Genomic DNA, 23,931 nt, shown 5'->3' on the forward strand with positions numbered 1-23,931 from the left:
ATTGAAAGGAAATAACCCGCAGACACTCGACCCTCGGTGGAATGAGTTTGTCACCCCTGCTCTAAAACATTAGAAACCTGTCCACTGGGTGCATGTTTTTCATTCAAATGTTCAAAGCTTGATGATGAGTTGGTTATTTGAAACAGCTGGGTAGTGTTAGGGCAAAAACCAAAACGTGCACCCATGGAGGGCCACAGGACTGAATTTGCGAAACCCTGCCCTACACAAGCATATGTTGTAGGCCATTCATGCAAATAAAGGCCTTGACATCTTTTTTCTGTCTACTCTAAGATGTAGTGATTAGGTAGAAAACAAGAAATTGAGAAAGAAAACGTTCTGAGCCAGAGGTAGTTTGTGTATACCAAGGGGTGGCGTTATATGGCTGTCTATCATGTCACACATAATTATGCATTTCTGTGTTGTTCAGATCAGGGACCCATAATGTTATTCTTGTTGGGTGAAAATCCACTTAATTTACCGTAGTTCAATAACCAAAAGAGATGTTTACAAAGTCAAGGGGTCATGTCATACTGTAGCTAACACCCCATTCTTCTGCAGACATCTTTCAAACTTCATTCAGAGCAGATATTTAAGAGTTTTTGGAAAACGTGGTCGCATAAAAAACTGAGGGAGACCCTTCGCTAAGCCCTGCCCGCCTTGGTTACTATTGCAAACTCGGACAACATTTTCCCAGGAAAACCAATTTCACCTAACAACTGTCAAAATTCCCTCACAATGACCTCAAACTGTGATTTTAATATGCAATTCAATTAAACACAGACTATCCCTTGCTAATCAGGAGACTCTCTGGTATGTTGTGGTGGACTGTCATTACAATTGCTTACGGGAACCTGGTAAAATGAAGGTTGTAGTGTGGCTAGCCACAGGATGGCTAAATGCACTGTCAGCATGCAGCCAAAGTTACAAACCATTTTTGGAGCTAACTAATGTTTTTAAATCGTATTGTGATGTCAACAGCAGACGCTTTGTATTCATAACATGGCTAACTAACATACTAACTAACTAAAGTGCTGGTCCCATGTTTCATGAGCTGAAATGTTCCATATGCACAGAAAGCTTATTTCTCTCCAATTTTGTGCACAAAGTTGTTTACATCCCTGTTTGTGAGCATTTCTCATTTGGCAAGATAATTCATCCACCTGACAGGTGTGGCATATCAAGAAACTGATTAAACAGCATGATCATTACACAGGTGCAATCGACCTGGACCGGGTATCCTGGAAGGATATTGACCTCATCCCGTCAGTAGAGGATGCCTGGTTATTCTTTAAAAGTGCCTTCCTCACCATCTTAAATAAGCATGCCCCATTCAAAAAAGATTGAACCAGGAACAGCCCTTGGTTCACTCCAGACCTGACTGCCCTTGACCAGCACAAAAACATCCTGTGGCGTACTGCATTAGCATCAAATAGCCCCCGTGATATGCAACTTTTCAGGGAAGTTAGGAATCCATATTCACAGGCAGTTAGGAAAGCTAAGACTAGCTTTTCAAACATAAATTTGCATCCTGTAGCACAAACTCAAAAAAGTTATAGGACTGTAAAGTCCATGGAGAATAAGAGCACCTCCTCCCAGCTGCTCACTGCACTGAGGCTAGGAAACATTGTCACCACCGACAAATCCACTATAATTGAGAATTTCAATAAGCATTTTTCTACGGCTGGCCATGCTTTCCACCTGGCTACTCTGGTGGATGAATCAGAATTAGTTGGGTAACATAAGTAATTAAGATGTCATATCTGCATAATATTCTTATGTGATATACTTTTTATTAGAATTTATTTCTAATAGACTCTAGTGTTGGCAGTTGCATTTCTTCCATCAGCTGGGGCTCAGTCACTTGGGGCCCAGAGAGGGGAGAGGTCAGGCTTGTCTTTTACATGTCTCTGGTGCTATGCAGAATATCAGAAAGGGAAGAGGACAGGATGGAACATTGTCTTCATATGTGAATGTATCTGTTAAACCATGTGAAGGGATGGTGTGATTAATGGGGAACCAATTACTTGTCTCCACAATGTCTGTGCGCATGTCACTCCCTCCTTTGGCATTGGGGGAGGGTTATGGCAGTGTCTGGAACCATTATATGTCCTCTCTGATGATGTACTTTTCCTGGGATAGTGTATGACATAGTGGCTCACTCCCCTCAGTGAGCTTGTCCAGGAGTGGGGTCAAGAGGGGGTTTACTTGAGATGGGAGTATCTAGAGTTAACATTTGTTATGCCATTGGCTGAGGTAATGGTTCTGTGCTATGAAGTATCAGGAACGAGATTAGGGACCAAACTGAAAGATAATTTATAGTGAATGGTATCTGGCTATGGGATACTCCTCTCTCTCAAGTAAAAGTCTTTCTTTGTGAACTGTTCCTAAGATCTGTGGTACGTCATGTAGGTTGAGAGGGGTGTATCTTGGCTATAAAAGATCTTTGTAATTTTCTGTTGTCACTTTCAATGGTTCATTAGAGATGGCGCATCATTGAAAGTCAAAATGCTATTGCAAAGCTCTTATTATTAAAAATGTAGTTTAAGTATAACTCTGACTGGTGTGTGAAGTTTGTTTCTCCTCATTTGGTAAATACAGAAATAAGCCACCACACTACCCCTACCCCGGTCAACTGCCCTGCACCCCCCACAGCAACTCGCCCAAGCCTCCCCTATTTCTCCTTCACCCAAATCCAGATAGCTGATGTTCTGAAAGAGTCGCAAAATCTGGACCCCTACAAATCCCCTGGGCTAGACAATCTGGACCCTCTCTTTCTAAAATTATCTGCCGAAATTGCTGCAACCCCTATTACTAGCCTGTTCAACCTCTCTTTCGTATCGTCTGAGATTCCCAAAGATTGGAAAGCTGCCGCGATCATCCCCCTCTTCAAAGGGGGAGACACTCTAGACACAAACTGCTACAGACCTATATCTATCCTACCCTGCCTTTCTAAGGTCTTCGAAAGCCAAGTTAACAAACAGATTACCGACCATTTAGAATCCCAACATACCTTCTCCATTATGCAATTTGGTTTCAGAGCTGGTCATGGGTGCACCTCAGCCACGCTCAAGGTCCTAAACGATATCCTAACCGCCATCGATAAGATACATTACTGTGCAGTCGTATTCATCGACCTGGCCAAGGCTTTCGACTCTGTCAATCACCACATTCTTATCGGCAGACTCAACAGCCTTGGTTTCTCAAATGACTGCCTCGCCTGGTTTACCAACTACTTTTCTGATAGAGTTCAGTGTGTCAAATCGGAGGGCCTGTTGTCCGGACCTCTGGCAATCTCTATGGGGGTGCCACAGGGTTCAATTCTCGGGCCGACTCTCTTCTCTGTATACATCAATGACGTCGCTCTTGCTGCTGGTGATTCTCTGATCCACCTCTACGCACGCAGACGACACCATTCTGTATACTTCTGGCCCTTCTTTGGACACTGTGTTAACTAAACTCCAGACGACCTTCAATCGTCTGGAGACAAAACTGCTCTTAAATGCAAGTAAAACTAAATGCATGCTCTTCAACCGATCGTTGCCCACACCTGCCTGCCCATCCAGCATCAAAACTCTGGACGGTTCTGACTTAGAATATGTGGACAACTACAAATACCTAGGTGTCTGGCTAGAATGTAAACTCTCCTTCCAGACTCACATTAAGCATCTCCAATCCAAAATGAAATCTAGAATCGGCTTCCTATTTCGCAACAAAGCATCCTTCACTCATGCTGCCAAACATACCCTCGTAAAACTGACCATCCTACCGATCCTCAACTTCGGCGAAGTCATCTACAAAATAGCCTCCAACACTCTACTCAACAAATTGGATGCAGTCTATCACAGTGCCATCCGTTTTGTCACCAAAGCCCCATATACCACCCACCACTGCGACCTGTACGCTCTCGTTGGCTGGCCCTCGCTTCATACTCGTCGCCAAACCCACTGGCTCAAGGTCATCTACAAGTCTTTGCTAGGCAAAGCCCCGCCTTATCTCAGCTCACTGGTCACCATAGCAGCACCCACCCGTAGCATGTGCTCCAGCAGATATATCTCACTGGTCAACCCCAAAGCCAATTCCTCCTTTGGCCGCCTCTCCTTCCAGTTCTCTGCTGCCAATGACTGTAACGAACTGCAAAAATCACTGAAGCTGGAGACTCATATCTCCCTCACTAGCTTTAAGCACCAGCTGTCTGAGCAGCTCACAGATCACTGCACCGGTACACAGCCCATCTGTAAATAGCCCGTCCAACTACCTCATCCCCATACCTTATTTATTTAACTTGCTCCTTTGCACCCCAGTATCTCTACTTGCACATTCATCCTCTGCACATCTATCACTCCAGTGTTTAATTGGTATATTGTAATTACTTCACCACCATGTCCTATTTATTGCCTTTCCTCCCTTATCTTACCTCATTTGCACACACTGTATATAGACTTTTTTTCTACTGTATTATTGACTGTATGTTTGTTTATTCCATGTGTAACTCTGTGTCATTGTTTTTGTCGCACTGCTTTGCTTTATCCTGGCCAGGTCGCAGTTGTAAATGAGAACTTGTTCTCAACTGGCCTACCTGGTTAAATAAAGGTGAAATAAAACAAATAAAAGTGAATAAAGTTGAATCCCCCATCCTACAATGAATGTTAAGACGATTATGACAATATTTTTTTCAAATATCACAGTTATTGTCCATCATTGTCGGTTACACGGCTATACGATTATTGTTCCAGCCCTAGTTCCAGTGCTACACATTTTACAGGATTTGATTTAGTGGTGTGGTAATGTTCTGGTTTAATGGTGTGCTATAGAGCCTTCAGAATGTAATTCACACCCCTTGACTTTTTCCCAAATAAATTCTGTTACAGCCTGAATTTAAATTGATTAAATGTAGATGTTTTTGTGTCACCGGCCTACACACAATAGCCTATAATGTCAAAGTGAAATTATGTTTTTTGAAATGTTTACTAATTAATAAAAAATGAAAAGCTGAAATGTCTTGAGTCAACAAGTATTTAACCCCTTTGTTATGGCAAGCCTAAATAAGTTCAGGAGTAAAAATGTGCTTAAGTCACATAATAAGTTGCATGGACTCAGTGTGCAATAAGTGTTTAACATGATTTTTGAATGGCTACCTTATCTCTGCACCTCACACATACAATTATCTGTAAGGTCCCTCAGTCGAGCAGTGAATTTCAAAAACAGATTCAACCACAATGACCAGGGAGGTTTTCCAATGCCTTGCAAAGAAGGGCACCTATTGGTAGATGATAGGTATAAATAAAAAGCAGATATTTAATATCCCTTTGCACATGGTGACGTTATTAATTATACTTTGGATGGTGTATCAATACACCCAGTCTCTACAAAGATACAGGCGACCTTACTAACTCAGTTGCCAGAGAGGAAAGAAACCTCAGGGATTTCACCATGAGGCCAATAGTGACTTTAAAACAGTTAGAGTTTAACGGCTGTGACAGAAAACTGAGAATGGATCAACAACATTGTAGTCACTTCACAATACTAACCTAATTGACAGTGAAAAGAAGGAAACCTGTACAGAATACAAATATTTCAAAACATGCATCCTGTTTGCAACAAGGCACTAAAGTAATACTGCAAAAAATGTGGCAAAGCAATTAACATTTTGTCCTGAATACAACGTGTTATGTTTGGGGCAAATCCAATAACATATTACTGAGTACCATTCTCCATATTATCAAGCATAGTGGTGGCCGCATCATGTTATGGGTATGCATGTAATCATTAAAGACTGGGAAGTTTTTCCAGGTAAACAAAAACAGAATGGGCACAGGCAAAATTCTAGACAAAAACCTGATTTCAGTCTGCTTTCCACCACACTGGGAGATTAATTCACAATAACCTAAAACACAAGGCCAAATCTACACTGGAGTTGCTTACCAAGAAGACCGTGAATGTTCCTGAGTGGCTGAGTTACAGTTTTGACTCATGAATACTTTCTGAAGGCACTGTATTTAATGGTGTGGTATATAACAAGACACAGCCATGCTGTTTCAGGTCAATACTGCGAATGGTATGTTTGGTTTAAAGTCCCCAAAATGACATATAGAAGCATCTCAGTGGGATAACATTTTTATTATTTCCAATGGTAATCAATACATTTGACAAAACAAGCACACATTCGGGTCATACAAAAATAAACTGATTATTGCCAAAAACAACGTGTACATTTTGTGTTGGCTGATAAAATACAGTTCAAAAAATATGTGCAAGAAGAAAATGGAAAAACTATTCCTCAAGTAGACATTTCTGATTTCTCCTCTGGTCTCAAGGACTCGATCTCCATAGCCATTAGGAACCCTGGTTTGGAGGTAAGTGGAGAGAGAGATTGGCAGCCCATGTCACTTCTAAAGGCAAATGACATACAAAGCTTTTATACACATGAAAAATGAAAACACATCTCTGAAGGGACATTAACATGTGCGTCATTCGGTAAGGTTGCTGAGTGTGTGTACAATCCAGTCAGATTGCTGTGGTCTGTCTGAGGTGCTTTGTCCCTTCTAGTAATTATATTTCTATGGTGTATACAATTTCAGTATGGTGTATACAAAACATATTAAACAATTTTATAGAAACGTATTGAGACTGTGGTAACATATAGGACTGAGCACGTCAACAATGTCTGTCGCAATTTATCTACGCCTGAGTAGGTGGTGTTGTTTTAAGTAGTATTTTTTCTTTCGTCTCTGTTTGTGACTGTTGTGCAGTAAGTCTTGGTCAATGTCATATGGAACTACGTCTGTGGAAATATTAAGTTGCTGTTTGTTCAATTAAATCAAAAAATTTTTTTTTTTTTTTTTAAAACTACTTCAGCCTCACCTTCGGTGTAGTCCATCTCAGGCCTAGTGGAGATGAAGATCCAGGCCATTCCTACCAGCACAGCCACCACCAGGTTCACTATGATCCACGGGTTCAGGATCTGGTGCTCTGACCCAGGAGGCCTGGGGAGGAGAGGGGTTGTAAAAGTCACAATGCTTTTTTGTTTGTTTGGCTGGAGTCAGAGGAACAGAAGAAAAGGGGGTTCTCTTCTCTCCGACTCCCAACAGTGATACTGCTGAGTAGGATAATCAATATACAAGAACTAACTTAGAACTACATGTTAATACCAAGACAATAAGAACAGTTAGTTAGCACACCATAAGGTCTCGTTAGCACTGGGGTACAGGTTGATGCGGTCACTGGTCATTTGCTGGCTGAGAGAGAGGACCAGAGCTGAGAAGTACACTGCAGGAGGAGAGGGAAAGTTACTTCAGTAAAATGACCATTTGCCAAGGCCAGAGAGACAAAGTGCTTGCTGGGCTGGATCATAGGCTGCATCATATACAGGTTGGCTCCGTCTGTCCTGAATGAATGAATTGAGTAACATACTGTAAAGATGTTTTCACTCACAGAAAGAGGCTAGAGCAACTGGGTCCAGGGTGACAAACTCTCTCATAGCCATGGCGCCTTTGGCCAGATTCACCCTGAAATGGAAAGAGAATGAGTCTCTCTCCACACACACACACACTGGGGAGGGACGGGGCACACTGGGGTATGTTGTAAAATGTGCAAGCCTGTAGCTAGAGAAGGAGATGTGTGTGTGTGTGTATGTGTTTGTGAGGGGGTCCATTGATGGAATAGAACGACAGTGCGTTGTATACATACACACACAAACACCTCCTAGCTCTAGCCACAGGCTTCCCATATTTTCACAACAATGGCCACATTTATTTTGGGCCTGAACCCAGTGTGCCACACACAGACTCCCACTCTCTCTCCCCTCCTTACCTGTCAAAGGCTGACACGGTGCTTATAGCCAGTAGCAGGTAGAAGAGAGACTGTGCAGGGTAGGCCAAGCTGTGGTACTGCTGCAGTAGGTTAGGCAGAGTAGTGAGATGTTTCCCTGCCAGGGCATAGATCACTATGATGTTCCACACGGCATAGCCTGCTAGGAAGCCGTGGCAGAACAGCCCAAGCCCCCTGTACATTAGAGAGATAGAGAGATGTGAGATAGAGAGAGCATACACACACACACACACAGTCTTTCAAACAGACACCTGCACGCACACACCTGAAGCCACCATGTACCCTAACAGACACATCCTTGGTGGTCCACATCTGCTGGATGTCCACGAAGTTGTCCACCTGATCGCTGGACTTCGGTCTGTCTGACCGATCGGCCGCTTGAAACCTCTCTGAAAGTAAAACAACACATCATTATCCAACATATAAGACAGGACTCACAAGGATGTCCAAATAATTCATATAAGGCCAATTTCTCCAGACACAGAAACAAGACTAGTCCTCGACCAATTAAAGCTTCCAATGGAGGTTTTCCATATAAATTGCTTCATAGTCCAATACTAGGTTAATGAATCTGTGTCCTGGAAACCAACCTATACTCTTAAACTCTACCATGCACAGCTAACATAAAATAACAGAAGGAAGGGGGACACTCACTGCTCCCCTCTACAAACACCTTCCCCACAGGCTGGCTCTGTCCCAGGGGAGCAGAGAACAGGGAATGCCGGGGGATGGGTGACTGAGTGTCTGTGATGACGTCATCGTCTTCTACATCAAGCTCGTTGACGTACTGCGTCTCTGACACTTTCGACTTCCTAGGGAGTGACCACAAAAAAAGAATAGAAAGAACAAAAGCGAGGGAAACTGAGCTCATTAATAAAGCATATCATAATATCATAACAGAACCATACAAGTGAAAACATACCACACACATTTGACTCTACACCATAAATCAATCAAAGTTGATTTGTCACATACATGTGATTAGCAGATGTTATTGCGGGTGTAGCGAAATGCTTGTGCTTCTAGCTCCTACAGTGCAGTAACATCTAACAAATTACACAACATATACTCAATACACACAAATCTAAGTTGGAATGAATTAAGACTATATACATCATATGGACGAGCGATGTCAGAGCGGAACGGACTAAGATACAGTAGAAGAGTATAGAAAACAGTATATACATATGAGATGAGTAATACAAGATATGAAAACATTAAGTGAATGAGATACCATAGAATAGTATAGAAAACAGTATATACACATGAGATGAGTAATGCCAGGTATGTAAACATTAAGTGACTAAGATACCATAGAATAGATAGGCCATATTATTGTGTCTCTTACTTCTTCCTCTTGGGTTTTTTGGTCACTTCTTCCCCTGCCTCTGCTGTGTTCTGGACCAGTCCATCCCCGTTCACCAGGTCAGCCTGGTCATCCTCCAGGTCTGAGACACAAACAAGCGAACGAACAACGCTCCACATGTAACTTAGTACATTTCACAAATACAGTAAGTACAACTATGACATATAGCCTATAAATGGTTTTGGTAAAACAGAACGGAATGTATTGAATATAAGTGGAATATAATCTTAACCATGCAGTAGCGATAGAATAAATAATACACAAACAAGATAATGTTTGAGTTAAAAGTAGAAAGAGTAGGTATATGGTTCCCCTGAGGCCTGTTGTTTACCTATAGTCAAGCCTGTTGTTTACCTACAGTTGAAGTCAGAAGTTTACATACACTTAGGTTGGAGTCATTAAAACTCGTTTTTCAACCACTCCACAAATTTCTTGAAAACAAACTATAGTTTTGGCAAGTCGGTTAGGACATCTACTTTGTGCATGACAAGTAATTTTTCCAACAATTGTTTACAGACAGATTATTTCACTGTATCACAATTCCAGTGGGTCAGAAGTTTACATACACTAAGTTGACTGTGCCTTTAAAGAGCTTGGAAAATTCCAGAAAATTATGTAATGGCTTTAGAAGCTTCTGATAGGCTAATTGACATCATTTGAGTCAATTGGAGGTGTACCTGTGGATGTATTTCAAGGCCTACCTTCAAACTCAGTGCCTCTTTGCTTGACATCATGGGAAGATCAAAAGAAATCAGCCAAGACCTCAGAAAAAAATTCTAGTTCAAGTCTAGTTCAAGTCTAGTTCATCCTTGGGAGCAATTTCCAAACGCCTGAAGGTACCACGTTCATCTGTACAAACAATAGTACGCAAGTATAAACACCATGGGACCAAGCAGCCGTCATGCCGCTCAGGAAGGAGACGCATTCTGTCTCCTAGAGATGAACGTACTTTGGTGCGAAAAGTGCAAATCATTCCCAGAACTACAGCAAAGGACCTTGTGAAGATGCTGGCGGAAACAGGTACAAAAGTATCTATATCCACAGTAAAACGAGTCCTATATCGGCATAACCTGAAAGGCCGCTCAGCAAGGAAGAAGCCACTGCTCCAAAACCACCATAAAAAAAGCCAGACTACGGGTTGCAACTGCACATGGGGACAAAGATTGTACTTTTTGGAGAAATGTCCTTTGGTCCGATGAAACAAAAATAGAACTGTTTAGCCATAACGACCATCGTTATGTTTGGAGGAAAAAGGGGGATGCTTGCAAGCCGAAGAACACCACCCCAACTGTGAAGCACAGGGGTGGCAGCATCATGTTGTGGGGGTGCTTTGCTGCAGGAGGGACTGGTGCACTCCACAAAATAGATGACTTCATGAGGAAAGAAAATTCTGTGGATATATTGAAGCAACATCTCAAGACATCAGTCAGGAAGTTAAAGCTTGGTCGCAAATGGGTCTTCCAAATGGACAATGACCCCAAGCATACTTCTAAAGTTGTGGCAAAATGGCTCAAGGACCACAAAGCCCTGACCTCAATCCCAGAAAATGTGTGAGCAGAACTGAAAATGTGTAAGCGAGCAAGGAGGCCTACAAACCTGACTCAGTTACACCAGCTCTGTCAGGAGGACTTATTGTGGGAAGCTTGTGGAAGGCTACCCGAAACGTTTGACCCTAGTTAAACAATTTAGGCAATGCTAACAAATACTAATTGAGTGTATGTAAACTTCTGACCCACTGGGAATGTGATGAAAGAAATAAAAGCTGAAAAATCATTCTCTCTACTATTATTCTGACATTTCGCATTTAAAATAAAGTGGTGATCCTAACTGACCTAAGACAGGGAATTTTTACTTGGATTAAATGTCAGGAATTGTGAAAAACTGAGTTTAAATGTATTTGGCTAAGGTGTATGTAAACTTCCGACTTCAACTGTATAGTCAAGCCTGTTGTTTACCTATAGTCAGGCATGTTGTTTACCAATAGGCAGGCATGCTGTTTACCTATAGTCAGGCATGTTGTTTACCAATAGGCAGGCATGCTGTTTACCTATAGACAGGCATGCTGTTTACCTATAGTCAGGCATGTTGTTTACCTACAGTCAGATATGTTGTTTACATATAGTCAGGCATGTTGTTTAGCTATAGTCAGATATGTTGTTTACCTACGGTCGCTGCCTTTTTCTTCTTCTTCCTTCTCTGTGGTGCAGCTTCCTGCGAATCGGGGGTCAAGGCCTGGATGACCTCAGATGACCTGCGACTGCTCAGACCCCCCATCTGGGCCATCTCCATCCCTGAGTCTGCTGCACATATAAACAACACAACTCTCTTATTATATACTTGAGGTGTACTTACTATGTGGTTCAAGTCATTACTAGTACTTTAACTGTATATACATGAATATCTGACAGTGGAATGCAAGCTTTATAGTTAACCCATAGCCTGAAACTTAAAGGCAAATTGCCTCCAAAATCTGGAACAACGCTGTTCACCAGCAGTTCAACAGAAGGAGCTCCCGAGAACTATTCCTTGGAAATATTCCTTTTCCACCCACCCTCTGGGCTTTCAACACCATCCACCTGACTCTTCAACTTCTTCCTCTTGCTTTTTGGGACCGGCATCTCGTCTACATAGGAGACAAAACAGGTTAAGAAAACCATATCCAAGCCAGCAGCGCCAACCAAAACTCTATAGTTAAATTATCTATTACAACATCCTTCTGAAGGCAACTCACCACCTGTATCTTGACTTCATGCAGTTGTTGAAATGCCATACATAAAAAAGGGAAAGAGAGAGCGTGAGAGAGATGTTCTGCTGGGATAAATGAGTTGAAACAGTATCACAACAGCATAAGGAGGCGAGACTCACCTTGACATGGGGGGCAGGGCACGCTGTCCACGCTAAAGAGGACAAGGAAGAAGAGAATGAGGCTTGGCCAACATCTTACATAACACACCTTAATGATTACTTAATATACTTCATTATATTCACTTATTTAACCTTTATTTAACTAGGCAAGTCAGTTAAGAACAAATTCTTATTTACAATGACGGCCTACCCTCCCGGCTGAACACTCCCCTAACCCAGACACCGCTGGGCCAATTGTGCGCTGCCCTATGGGACTCCCAATCACGGCCAGTTGTGACATAGCCTGAGAACAAACCAGGGTCTGTAGTGACGCCTCTAACACTGCAATGCAGTGCCTTAGACCGCTGCGCTCTTGGGAGGCCCTCAATCCATACATGCCAAGAGATAGGATCAGAGGGGAACCAAGGAACAACAGAACCAAGCAAGTGGTTGTACAAAGCTCTCTCCAAAACTTGCTTTCAAAGTAGATAACACTCCCAGTCACAAACAGTACATTTCTCCAAATTATCTCAACAATAAAATCCTCCAAAACTCAACAACCTGGACTCAGAAAACAGAGTCCTTCTCGTACAGAGAGAAGATCCAGCAGCACCAGGGCCCGGTTACCCAAAACTAGGCCCAGGACTGTGTATGAGAGAGAACTTACCGTGATTTGTTTTCTCACCATTCTATCCAAGAATCAGAAAGGGCTCTGAGGATATTCCTGTGGCACTGCCTAATCCTGGGCTAAATCTGCAGTATGCATCTGCCAAGGTACTGGAATACCAACCAATCAAGGCATAGATCAGATCAGACTATTCAGACTTGAGGGATCTGACCCCTTGAGGTGAAAGTGACCCTCAACAAAAATAGCCTAGACTAAACTACGACACATTTATTGATGTAATAATTTGGTGTAAGAACAATTTTGATTATTATTAAGGCCATATTTAATTTCCCTCTCATGTTGGGCCACAGTTTTGAAGTGACATAAGCAACGCCTCTTCATGGTGTTGTTGACCTTAACCCCTAATGCTGTATGGTTCTGCAGCAAGTTCCCCGTTACACCCTCTCTGATTTGTTGTTGTTGGGCCCTCTGCAGGGTGCAGAAACCAGAGACCTATGGGAACTGGCTGTCTGAGAGCAGTCTTTTGACTGGGCTTGTGCTCATAGGCTACCAATGTGCTGCATACTAGCTAGTTACAAGTCGAAATACTCTTAAGATTTATGATATGGATGGTCGTGTAAGTGTAGTGGCGCATGCGCGGCTAATGGTAGTGGTACCTGTGGAAGAGGCGGGAGGTCCCTCCGTCGAGTGCTCTGTTCCTAAATAAATATTTTGATTAAAAAACATAAACTGCACACACTGGGCAACTGGAATAGGACAAAAATCACTAGTTATAACGAATTTATGGATACATAGTTATAGCTAACTAAGATATAGCTAAATTATAACTAGCTGGTCAGCTAAATTAGCTAGAGCAACCTTGTGTTTCCGACCGTTACAAGATCAGCTAGCTGAAATAACTAGCTAGCTACAGACCTGGAATCCTCCTGTGTCCATTTCTGCGGGATACCCTATTAAAACAACCCCGATAAGAGATAGCTAGTTAGCTACCTAGCTGTTAAAACGTTTTGGGCTGGTAACGTCTGCATGTTGGTTGCCACGCTGTTTACCCGACCACTTTGTTTACACTCGTTGCCTTGCCATTACAGTGATTTTTAGCTGAGAACACAAAAAGGAACTTCCGGTTTTCAAAATAAAAGCATTCTGTCTTTTACACATGTTGACACAAAATGCCACACAAACACATATTAAAAAACACGCGTTGACACACAAAATTGTATTTTTAAAATTGGTAACAGTATACATCACATATTTTAGCATTATTCCATATCCCATTATGTTACACAAAAAATATTCGGTATAATAATAGCCTGGGATTACAGCCTGTGCTGAAGGTATCCTTCAGTATTATGAAAACATTGTGTTCAATGGTGAGCACACAACTCCACTTACTTGCTCACCTTCCTACTGAAACATCGTACCAATCTAGAGCACTTGGATATACGTTCTTTGGCATTAACATTCATTTTATTAAATCAAATAAAAACATTAAGAAAATCCAGAAATTCAGCATGGACAATTATTTGCTTTAATTGTTAACGAAAGATGAGAGGTTAACCTACAACCTCTCATAGCATGCCTATGTAGCACATCAATACATTATCTCCAACTATGCACACAATTTCAGAGAAAAACAGACACATGATTTTTGGTTTAATCCAGCGCCATCATAGCCTTGAATAGGCAAAATAGTCAACAACAGATTCAAGCAGACACAAGGACAGTATCTGTATGAGTCTCTCAAACTCACACTAAACAAAACAAAACAATAAATCCAAAACAAATTCCACTGGAGAGCAGAGGGGTATCTTCAAAAGTAGCAACCAAAGGTGACAGACACTCCTCATCCATGTTGTTCTCCATTCCCTCTTTTACGATGCCCTGTTTGTTATCCTTTTATGTCCTCTCCTCTCCTCATTTCTCATCAAAACTCCTCTGTGGGTCATATCCAGTTGGCAGGAACCCACTGTGGCTCGTCCTGAGCCCTCCTCACAGTCAAAGAACTGGCAGTAGTGAGACTCCATCTTTCTGGCTGCCTCCTCAATCTCCTGGAAGTCTTCCTCCTGTTGGGAACAGAATAACATGACAGTTGGTCACTATCTTAAATATGGCATGATGGTCAGTATTTCAACCATTTGATCACCATAGGGATGGCATATTATTACCAGGTATCTTTGGAAAAAGAGGTTCAAACTGTGAGAGACTTCCTGGTCAATGAAAAAAACGGAGAAATTATAATAAAACCATAAGAGTGCTTACTTTGAAAGGGATGTTGACGTAGTAGTTTGTGGTGATCTGAGCGTCCTTTCTGGTCTCCTTCATGCGTTCTGCGGTGGGCGGCTTCACATAGATGATGTAGGCCTTGAGCTCATGTGTCCTCACTGACTGGATGGCCTGGAAGGGGACAGTCATCATACATGGGTCAATTGAGAACTAATTCTCATTTTCAATGAAGACCTGGCCAAGATGCAACTGAGGTCAACACAGAGCTAACTCCACAATAAGGCCAAGTCAATGATGAAGCCCCACTGGGGAAGAACCCCAGCAGGACTCATGTGAGGCTCGATTTCGATGACACAGATCCTTCCACTGTTCAAAACATCCTTCACAGCATCAAGACTAGTGCTGTAGAAATGACCTTTGTACTCCCCGTTTTCCAGAAACCTGGTTTAAAACAAATGCAACACAAAACCCTGGCTTATAATCAGGTGGTCCACATCAATGTTATTAACTTACTTAATCCTCTTTGTCCCCATTAGGACATAAGGCCACGAGTCACATTCATATTGTGACAGTTGATTTAACAACATGTGTTTGTGAGAGGAAAGCGATAAGCTGTTATTCAGGGAGTACCTACTTGTTGTTGTAAACCATGTTCTCAAACAGTTCTCTGTTGATGAAGTGATACTCTTTACCAGACTCCTCATGGCTCTTAGCGGCTCGTGTCTTGTATTTCAGATGACATCATAGGACGACATCAAATAAGACATTGATTGTATCCATGTCAACAATGGAAGAAAGTCAAATAGATTGACAGGTTCACAGAGGTTAGGTGGTTTACTTACGAGGCCCTGCCCCTTGAAAGGTCACTGGGTTGATTTCGATTAACCGTCTGCGAAGTTCGTTCACTCTAACGCCAGAGGGACCTGAGAGAGAACAACACACTTGTGAGATCTCTGTCATGTCATCACACATATTCTGCGTCAATACAAGTAGAGACACACTACCCATGTACAAGAACAGTGACACAACATGTGTCATACCGTCTCTGCCTTATTGGCCACAGAACCATTTACGCGTTAGCACGTACTCATGACAGTCAATACACATTTGAATCTTGTGCCAATCTATTTGTGTAGCTGGTTAGTGCCAGACTGGTGAATTACCCACCAGGGCGACCAGGCGGTGCTTGTCCTGCGGGTTGCACTGGTATCGTACCACCTCTTTGTATGGGTTGTTGAGGGCACTGTAGCAGCTGCTGGAGCAGCGGGTGTAGCAGGACTGCTGACTGGAGCCTGTGCTTAGGGACTGCCGCCGACACGGACACAGGCTACGTCTGAACCCAGTCAGATAGATCCCCTCGATGTTAGTGCTGAACTCACCATCCTCTAGGAGCGGGGGAACAGGGAGGGGGAGAGCACGATAATGGGATGAATGTGTATGTCACTAGACATGGTGTTGGAGTTGATTCTAATTGAGCTCAAAGGAGAGCTCAGTAGAGCAAGTTATGTTCACCTTCTCTTAGCTCCTCTCACATTCCAAATTGGAATTCAGAAATGATTGAGATAAAGTAAACAGTGTTATAGTTGAGTGATACTATATTTTGTATACCACAGGCTACATGATGAACTAACTTCAACAAAGACTTAAATACCAGATTCAAAATCTTCCTCTATTTTCCTCAGAAAATAGAAAAAAAACATACAAAATAATCCACCAAAGTCATCTTGAAGTAAACAAATGAGTGAAACAATATGATTTATTGTAGAGGAAATTACTCACACAGGGTTTGATGCAGGTGTGCGGCTGGTAGGGCTGAGACCACCAGAACTCTTTCTGTTTCCTCCTGAGCAGGTTGGTGGAGGGGATAAGTCCAGCACAGGGTGCCGAGGTCCTGGGTAGTTTCTTGGCCTGCCACCAGAGGGTGTCTGACTGGTCCACGATCTCCAGCAGGTCTCCCTTCCTGAAGTCCATACCTGCCTCGGCGCAGGGGATGGCCGGGTCCTGCTGGGGACTGTAGTCTGCCATGACACGCACATACAGCTGGGACACCAGGAGACACAATACAACAGACAACAAGACACAAGGACAATGCAATGAAAAGATCTTTACTACAACACTGAAGACAGGAACTGAGCCATAGGTTTTCTTGGTAATAGTAACCTCCTATTGTCAAGAGAAATACTTTGGTTTTGGTGCCATTATGGTTCAATCAGCTTACATGACTTGTCTGATACTGTTACCAGGGAAGGGTAGGTCGGTAAACATGCCATTACTCACTATCATCTGGTTGTTGACTGGGCTATCTGTGATGGGAACCACTTTGAACATGAGAGTGCCTTGAGACCGAGCCTGTGGGTCCAAAGACAGATAAACGCCCATGTACATCACTGGTGGATGAAGACGAACTACAGACACCATCTGTGTTGACTGTGTGAAATGTGTGCATGTTTGGGCAGCCAAGCAGTGTTCTGCTACTCACCAGTATCTCAATGACCTGCTCAGGCTCCAGGCCATCTAGAGAGTAGCCATTCACCTCTGTGATCCTGTCCCCTGCATGCAGCAGACCTAGAGAGAGAGAGGGGGAGGAGGGGCACAAATGAGAAAGAAGAAACAGATTAAAGACAGAGTGAGAGAGAGTGTGTGTGTGTGTGTGAGTGAGAGAGAGAGAGAGAGGTGGTCTCACCGTCGCGGTCCGCCAGTCCTCCATGGATCACCCGTGCCACAAAGATCTCCCCTGTTATCTCATTTCGCTTTATCGTGGCTCCCTAAGAGAGAGACAGAGAGGGGACATGAATCCAGGGTTAAAACATTTTCTTGTAGCTCTCACACATAGAGTGAGCCCCAAAAGTATTGGGACTTTGACAAATGTTTAGTTGCTTTGGCTCTGTACTCCAGGACTTTGGGTTTTAAATAATGCAATGATTATGAGGTTAAAGTGCAGACTGTCAGCTTTAATTTGCAGATGCACAAATATGATATTTGTGCATCTAACTTTCTCACTCATCATTATTCACGATTCATTCAGGATTATCGTTAATCATGGTAGCATCCACATGAATGTAGAAGTGTTTAAAAACATTATATTCTTATTTACAATAATAGTGACTCCAAAATGACACAATACATTATTTACCATTCTTCTATTGGGCACAAAATAATATGAAACACAAACATTACAAACAGGAAATGCATCCAACAAATGTTTAGACTCACAAGCTTGATGTAGTCATTGCGTGCTATGAATTTGGGACCAAATACTTAACTTTTTACTACTTTAATACACAAAAGTGAATGTGCAAAAACTGCTGTAATTTCTAAACGATTCACCCGATATGGATGAAAATACCCTCAAATTAAAACTGACAGTCTGCACTTCACCCTCCTTCTATCATTTTAAATCCAAAGTGCTGGAGTACAAAGTCAAATCAACAAAAATTGTGTCACTGTCCAAAAAACATTTGGAGCTCACTGCAAACAGAGAATTATTGCTGGGGTGGAACAGCAACAATGACACATTTGGCCAATTACAGGTTATGGAGGGTGTCATGTGATATGAGATGAAAACATCATGAGTCAAAAAGGAATAATGGACATGCTTTATTTACAATTACAAAATGAAATAATATGAAAATAACAAATGACTTTCGGGAAACACGGAGTTGCATGAAACACAGAGGATGAGATTACCATTGAGGATGTAAACGCAACAATGAGCATAGCCAGCACATAACAATTGCGGGATGAATGGTGGGCGACATGATGGTGATGAAGATAACAGAAGAAAGGATAAATGCCTTTTGAAGCCGAGATCTCTGAGGGAATCTTGAGGAGAGGACCATTCCCTGAAGCAGAGGAATATAAGATCTCCTGAAGATACCAGAGCACCACTGTCCTCCTGGCTGGTTCACTTCCTCTTCTTCCTCTTCTTCTTCCCCTGGCTGGAGCTGGAGCCAGTCTTGTTGTGGTTGGGGGCGGGCGGGGCAGGTGGTGGAGGTGTTGAGAGGCTGTTGTAGAGGTGGGGTTGCTGGGGCTGGGGTTCCACATGCTTCTTTTGAGATGTGGGGGAAGCACCAACATGCTTTTTGGGAGACATAGGCGGAACCCTGGTCTTCAACCCTGCTTTGGGCGACCCATTACAGGCTGGGGACCGAGGCTGAGAGATCTTCCCCTGGGATGTGGATATGCCATCCATAGAGACAATGAAGGAGCTGGAGGAGGTGGAAGAGGAGGAGGAAGAGGTGGACAGGGAGCATACTCTGGACTGGCGTGAAAGGGATGTCTGAGTCTTCAAGCTGCTGGCTGTGTGTTCTTGTACCCTGGCTGATATGTTGACTGGGAGGTTACTGCTGTTGGTTCCTCTGTGTGGTTCCGGTGTATCTGCTACCGCCCTGCTGGCAGCGATGAGTGTCTGCAGTCTGCTCACCACCTGGGCCAGCAACGTCAGGGCCTGGGCATTCTCCTGGACACTCTCAGACATGCGCTCTGTGGCGGCGGCCATCTTCTGCCCCAGCAGCCGGACGTCATTGGTGCTGTGCTCCATAGAGCTGGCAGCCTGCTGCACCGTGGACCTCAACTCATCCAGGCTCTTCTGCTTAGCCAGCTCCGCAGGGGGGTTGAGAGGCATCTCATCTACCTGCCGATGCTGCATGGGGCTGGGGGGAGCCGTGCTCACCCGGGGGCTGACGCTGTAGCTCCGGAACCGCGGAGGAGTTCCAGGGGGATGGTGGTAGTCACCCATGGACAGGTGGTATGCAGCCGTGCAGGGAGGGGTGAGAGTCCAGGGCTGGAGGGGTGGAGCGTGGTGTGGGAGAGGGGTCAGGATGTTGGCTGACTCTCTCTCTTCGTCGCTGTCTAGCTCCTCAATCACATTATCTCCAGAAGCACGGAGGAGAGAGAGGTTGGAAAAAGGTAATCTATTAGCCTGAATAAGAGTAGAAGTTCCATTGTGTTGTATTATAATGTACTGAACTGATATGTATTGCAGTGTACAGCACTGTACAACTCATGGCAGTAGATACAGTATTGCATCATATTGTTTTCAGGGTCTTTTCAACTGTAGTTCTTACCAATGAGGACAGAACTACAGACCGAGGGGGCAGAGCGATTAAGACCTTCTTCTTTCCAGAGTGCATCAGTCTGGTACATTCTGCAGTTACTCATTGGCTTAAAATGTGGCGGAGCGCGGAGCTTGCCCAGGGGTGGTGGATCCGCAGAAGATAGCAATTTGACTGGTGGGTAGCTGACTCTCCTTGTGCTGGGCATGACTGGTCGCTCCCCGGGCACTACGTCCCCCAGAGCCCCAACACCGTGCCAGGGGCCCTCCACCGCCCTGGCCCCACCGTGGATCAGCCTTTGGCAGGTCATCTTCCTCAGGGTATCCCAGCGACTGCGAATCCCCTCTCCTGAGCTCCTCTTTCAGCGGGAGAGACAGGGCTAGACAAGATTACCTCTGTCTGGGACCACAGATACCTCTATAGCCCTGAAATATGGATCTGGGTACACAGGGTACTGCTAAAACTGTCTGCCACCAGGATTGGATTTAGATTAGTTCCAAATGGGTTCCAAAAGAGGTCGCAATGTCAGATGTGGATGGGTAGGAGCTTCCGAGTATATACAGCTTAATAACTATAGGAAAACATTTTGTGTTCAAATTGAGTGACTGGAAATTGTATATTTTGGTGTCCAAAACTGACCCATCGTGACACTAATCATAAGCCATCCTGAAATGGTGAAGTATTAAAACCATCTCTACTGCTATTACTCTGATTGAAATCATCTGTCACACAATTTAACAATCAAACGAATGACATGTTATGAAAGCATCATCTGCCCTTTCTTACAGCTTCTGTCAGGTCCTCAGGAGTTGATGCTTTGCATTCGGTGTGCATAAGATACAACATTTCTGTAACCTTGCATTAAAAACGTTCAGTTGTATCCAATCCACGACTCACCAGCTGCTGCTTGTTCTTCGCCAGACAGACTATCCTCATGGCCTCCTCATCGTCAGCGAGGTTGTCAGGGATAGGAGGCAGCACAGGGTCATAGTACTTCTGGGCCACCGTATCATGGGCTGATGTCAGAGCCTAGGACAGAGCACAACTATTAAGTACATTCATTCATTCATTCAGGCAGACTCAACACACATAAATAACTCACACAACCCAGAAGACCTTAGTTACTGCAACAACAGACACAAAGGTTAGGATCATAGGAGCCCCTGTTGCCTCAGGATCTCTCACCTGGAGGTGTGGTCCCCTGAGGAGACTGTAAAGCTCCCTGGCCTCAGCAGAAGTGTTCCGAACTGTTCTCAGGTCAGCCAGAATCTAGAAGAGAAGCAGAAAGACGGGTTGGAACACAGACAGCAGAAGAGTGGACACAGGACAGGACTGACACCACTGACACTTCTGACAAGCCAATGAGGGAAGGAGGCAAAGCAGTAGAGGGAAAGGTCCTACCTGTTGGATGAGCTGTGTTGTGTACGGTAGGAAGGGAGCAGGAGGCTCTCTCTGGTGCTGCCGCAGACACTCATACACCTGGGTGGTGCAGAGACAGAGAAAAGGTTAAACCTACACCCAGAACAAGACAAGAGTATGGACAAACACAAGTCAAAGACACCCTCCACTCACTGGGTGGAGCAGAGACTGAGAGAAAGTAGAGATATAGTGAAATACAGCTTTTCTAAACCCAAAGATGAGAGTATATCACAAACTAGACTCCCAGACTAACTTGGAGCAGAGACTTAAGCCATGGGGCGTTGAGGAGGCTGTTTAGGAGCTCTGTCCCGTTGATTTCCTTCCTGATGGAATGTTTCACCTCCTCTACCACGTCAGACAGGATCTGCCTTAGGCCTGGAGGACAACACCAACAAAAACGTAATCGTAAAGATGAACAGCCATAGGATTATCACAACACGCAGGAGAGAAGTGCATTGCCATCAGCTAGAGGTTGAGAGAGAGGCTGTTTCCTATTACTGACCATGGTCACTCGGTCTAGGGGACGACATCACCCTCTCGGCTTCCACAGCCTGCCTCATGGTGATCACCCAGCACTGACTGCTGGAAATTCACCCCAACCCAGACCTTGGAAAGAGAGAAATTAACAAAGAAAAATGTAATAAAAAATAAACGAAAAAGAATCTTGCTTAGTAGTTCATCTAAAAACTGAATGATAACATCTAATCTTTGTACACATTTTAGATAACAATAACATAACATTAATCCAGATCAATAAGACTCTGACCTCCATACATAGTACATAGTCATCAGTTCTGCTACGATGGATGTTAACTGGGTGTAAACCCAGGTAAAAACAGCCTCCACTGTCACATATTAAAAGCACTAAGGGTCATTTAAATGCCCTGTGTGTGAAATAAGATCAGGGTTCAAAAGTCAATGGCCCACTGAAGCACAGTCTCTTCTAATTCCGTATTCTACGTGCCACCATGTCCCTGTGTCGGTCAACGTCACCCATTCAACAGAAAGAAAAAAACAATACTGGTGATGTAGTGTTACATCTTAAACCGAAGTATGGGGATTTTTCATCATGTTACTTAGATTGACGGATGGGTGCGTCAATTGACTCTAATATGTAGTAATAGTTGGATTAAAAACAGTGGATCCCCTTGGTGGGAAAACAATGAAAATCCCGAAAACTGTCAGAGTGAGAGTCTACTGTATCTGGGCTCGGTGCCAACTATAAAAGACTTAACACACATTCCTGCGGGCTCACTACTTACCTCTGTGGTCTCTTTTCTTGCAGTCCCTTTGACCCGCTTCCTCAACCCTTAATATTTAGCTCCAGAGGAGGATTTGTCATCTGTATAATACAGTTCGCCAATTCTTGCTGCAGAGTGAGAATCCCCAGGGGATCCGCTGGTAACAGGTCTGTGCTTTTACTACGTAGCGAGCTGGAAAGAAAGGAGAGAAGAGTGTAATCCTCTCTCTATCCCAGTTAATCCTGGGCAAGTGAGCCGTTGTCTCTCTCTCTCCGGAATTGACAGAAGCGTGTCCAACCTGCTGCTGGCCTGTCCAAGGCTGTGCTACAGCTCTGCTCCCAAAGCTTCAACTCTTTCTGCTTTTAAAACCCGCCAGACCATGGCCCGATAAAGCATGTGTCCCAAATGGCACCCTTTTCCCTATACAGTGGGCTTATGGGCCCTGGAGGGCTCTGGTCAAAAGTTGTGCCCTATATAGGGAACAGGGCGCATTTGGGACGTAACCATGGCCACACAGCTACTCTGTGTTGAATAGAGGGAAAAGAGGGGATATCCCACAGTGTGTAATAAACACATCACTGTACTGAGCTCCCAACAGCTGGAGGAGATGGGGACAGAACATGATGATGTCATTATATACTGTAGTACCCTACAACTACTTCTGCTTCTCTAACCATACTAATGATCACGGAAGTCTGTCGCTCACTCGTCTCCTTGCTGTGGACTTATTTGATCAGAAACTGGTGGCCGATGGTGATTTATGAAGTAATCTTTCAGGGAAAAAATATGATTTCATGTTGAGGACAATCCAGAATTGATTTTAGAGATTAACTTTAACCTAAGATTATCTTGCTGCGCTGTAAAAAGCTTTGGCTTTAAAATTCTTATTTTTGTATTGTCATTAATTTACCCTCCCTCTGTGTAGCTTTTTAGGTATAGAAATAGGTCAAAGCTTAGAGGATTATCAGCAGCACTAGAGATATTTATGAAACAGTCATCTTGGACCTCTAATGTGACTGTTAAAACCAAAGCATTATTATTATTACGTTTATTTGTAAGGGATCATGTACAACATACCATTGCACCAGACTTAGCTAGATAGCTAATTATCATCTGTAGTCCCTGGGCAGAAAACAATCAACATTAATACATCAATACAATGCTACAGTATAACACACTATATACACTGCTCAAAAAAATAAAGGGAACACTTAAACAACACAATGTAACTCCAAGTCAATCACACTTCTGTGAAATCAAACTGTCCACTTAGGAAGCAACACTGATTGACAATAAATTTCACATGGTGTTGTGCAAATGGAATAGACA

The 23,931-nt window shown here is 43.5% G+C and overlaps 1 protein-coding gene and 1 pseudogene across 4 annotated transcripts; both read right to left on the bottom strand.

Annotated features, from left to right (window-relative positions):
- Positions 1-6,098: 6,098 nt before the first annotated feature.
- LOC139532175 (transmembrane protein 237B-like) lies at positions 6,099-13,752 on the bottom strand. Of its 4 annotated transcripts, none has more exons than XM_071329425.1 (14): positions 13,656-13,752; positions 13,322-13,363; positions 12,059-12,090; positions 11,925-11,938; positions 11,745-11,816; positions 11,356-11,493; positions 9,176-9,275; positions 8,482-8,639; positions 8,093-8,216; positions 7,810-8,001; positions 7,432-7,505; positions 7,179-7,266; positions 6,862-6,983; positions 6,099-6,342 (listed from the first exon to the last, which is right to left on the bottom strand). In XM_071329425.1, the coding sequence occupies exons 3-14, from the start codon at positions 12,064-12,066 to the stop codon at positions 6,278-6,280; spliced, it is 1,155 nt and encodes a 384-aa protein (XP_071185526.1). In that variant the 5' UTR covers positions 12,067-12,090; positions 13,322-13,363; positions 13,656-13,752; the 3' UTR covers positions 6,099-6,277. The 4 variants fall into 4 exon arrangements, with proteins under 4 accessions (XP_071185526.1, XP_071185524.1, XP_071185523.1 ...); XM_071329423.1 differs by having other exon boundaries at positions 11,356-11,490; positions 13,581-13,745; XM_071329422.1 differs by having other exon boundaries at positions 13,581-13,745.
- Positions 13,753-14,589: 837 nt separating this feature from the next.
- On the bottom strand, positions 14,590-21,921 carry LOC139532939 (MAGUK p55 subfamily member 4-like; annotated as a pseudogene).
- Positions 21,922-23,931: the final 2,010 nt, after the last annotated feature.

This window comes from Salvelinus alpinus, chromosome 10, assembly GCF_045679555.1.
Source record: "Salvelinus alpinus chromosome 10, SLU_Salpinus.1, whole genome shotgun sequence".
NCBI classification, from domain to species: Eukaryota; Metazoa; Chordata; class Actinopteri; order Salmoniformes; family Salmonidae; genus Salvelinus; species Salvelinus alpinus.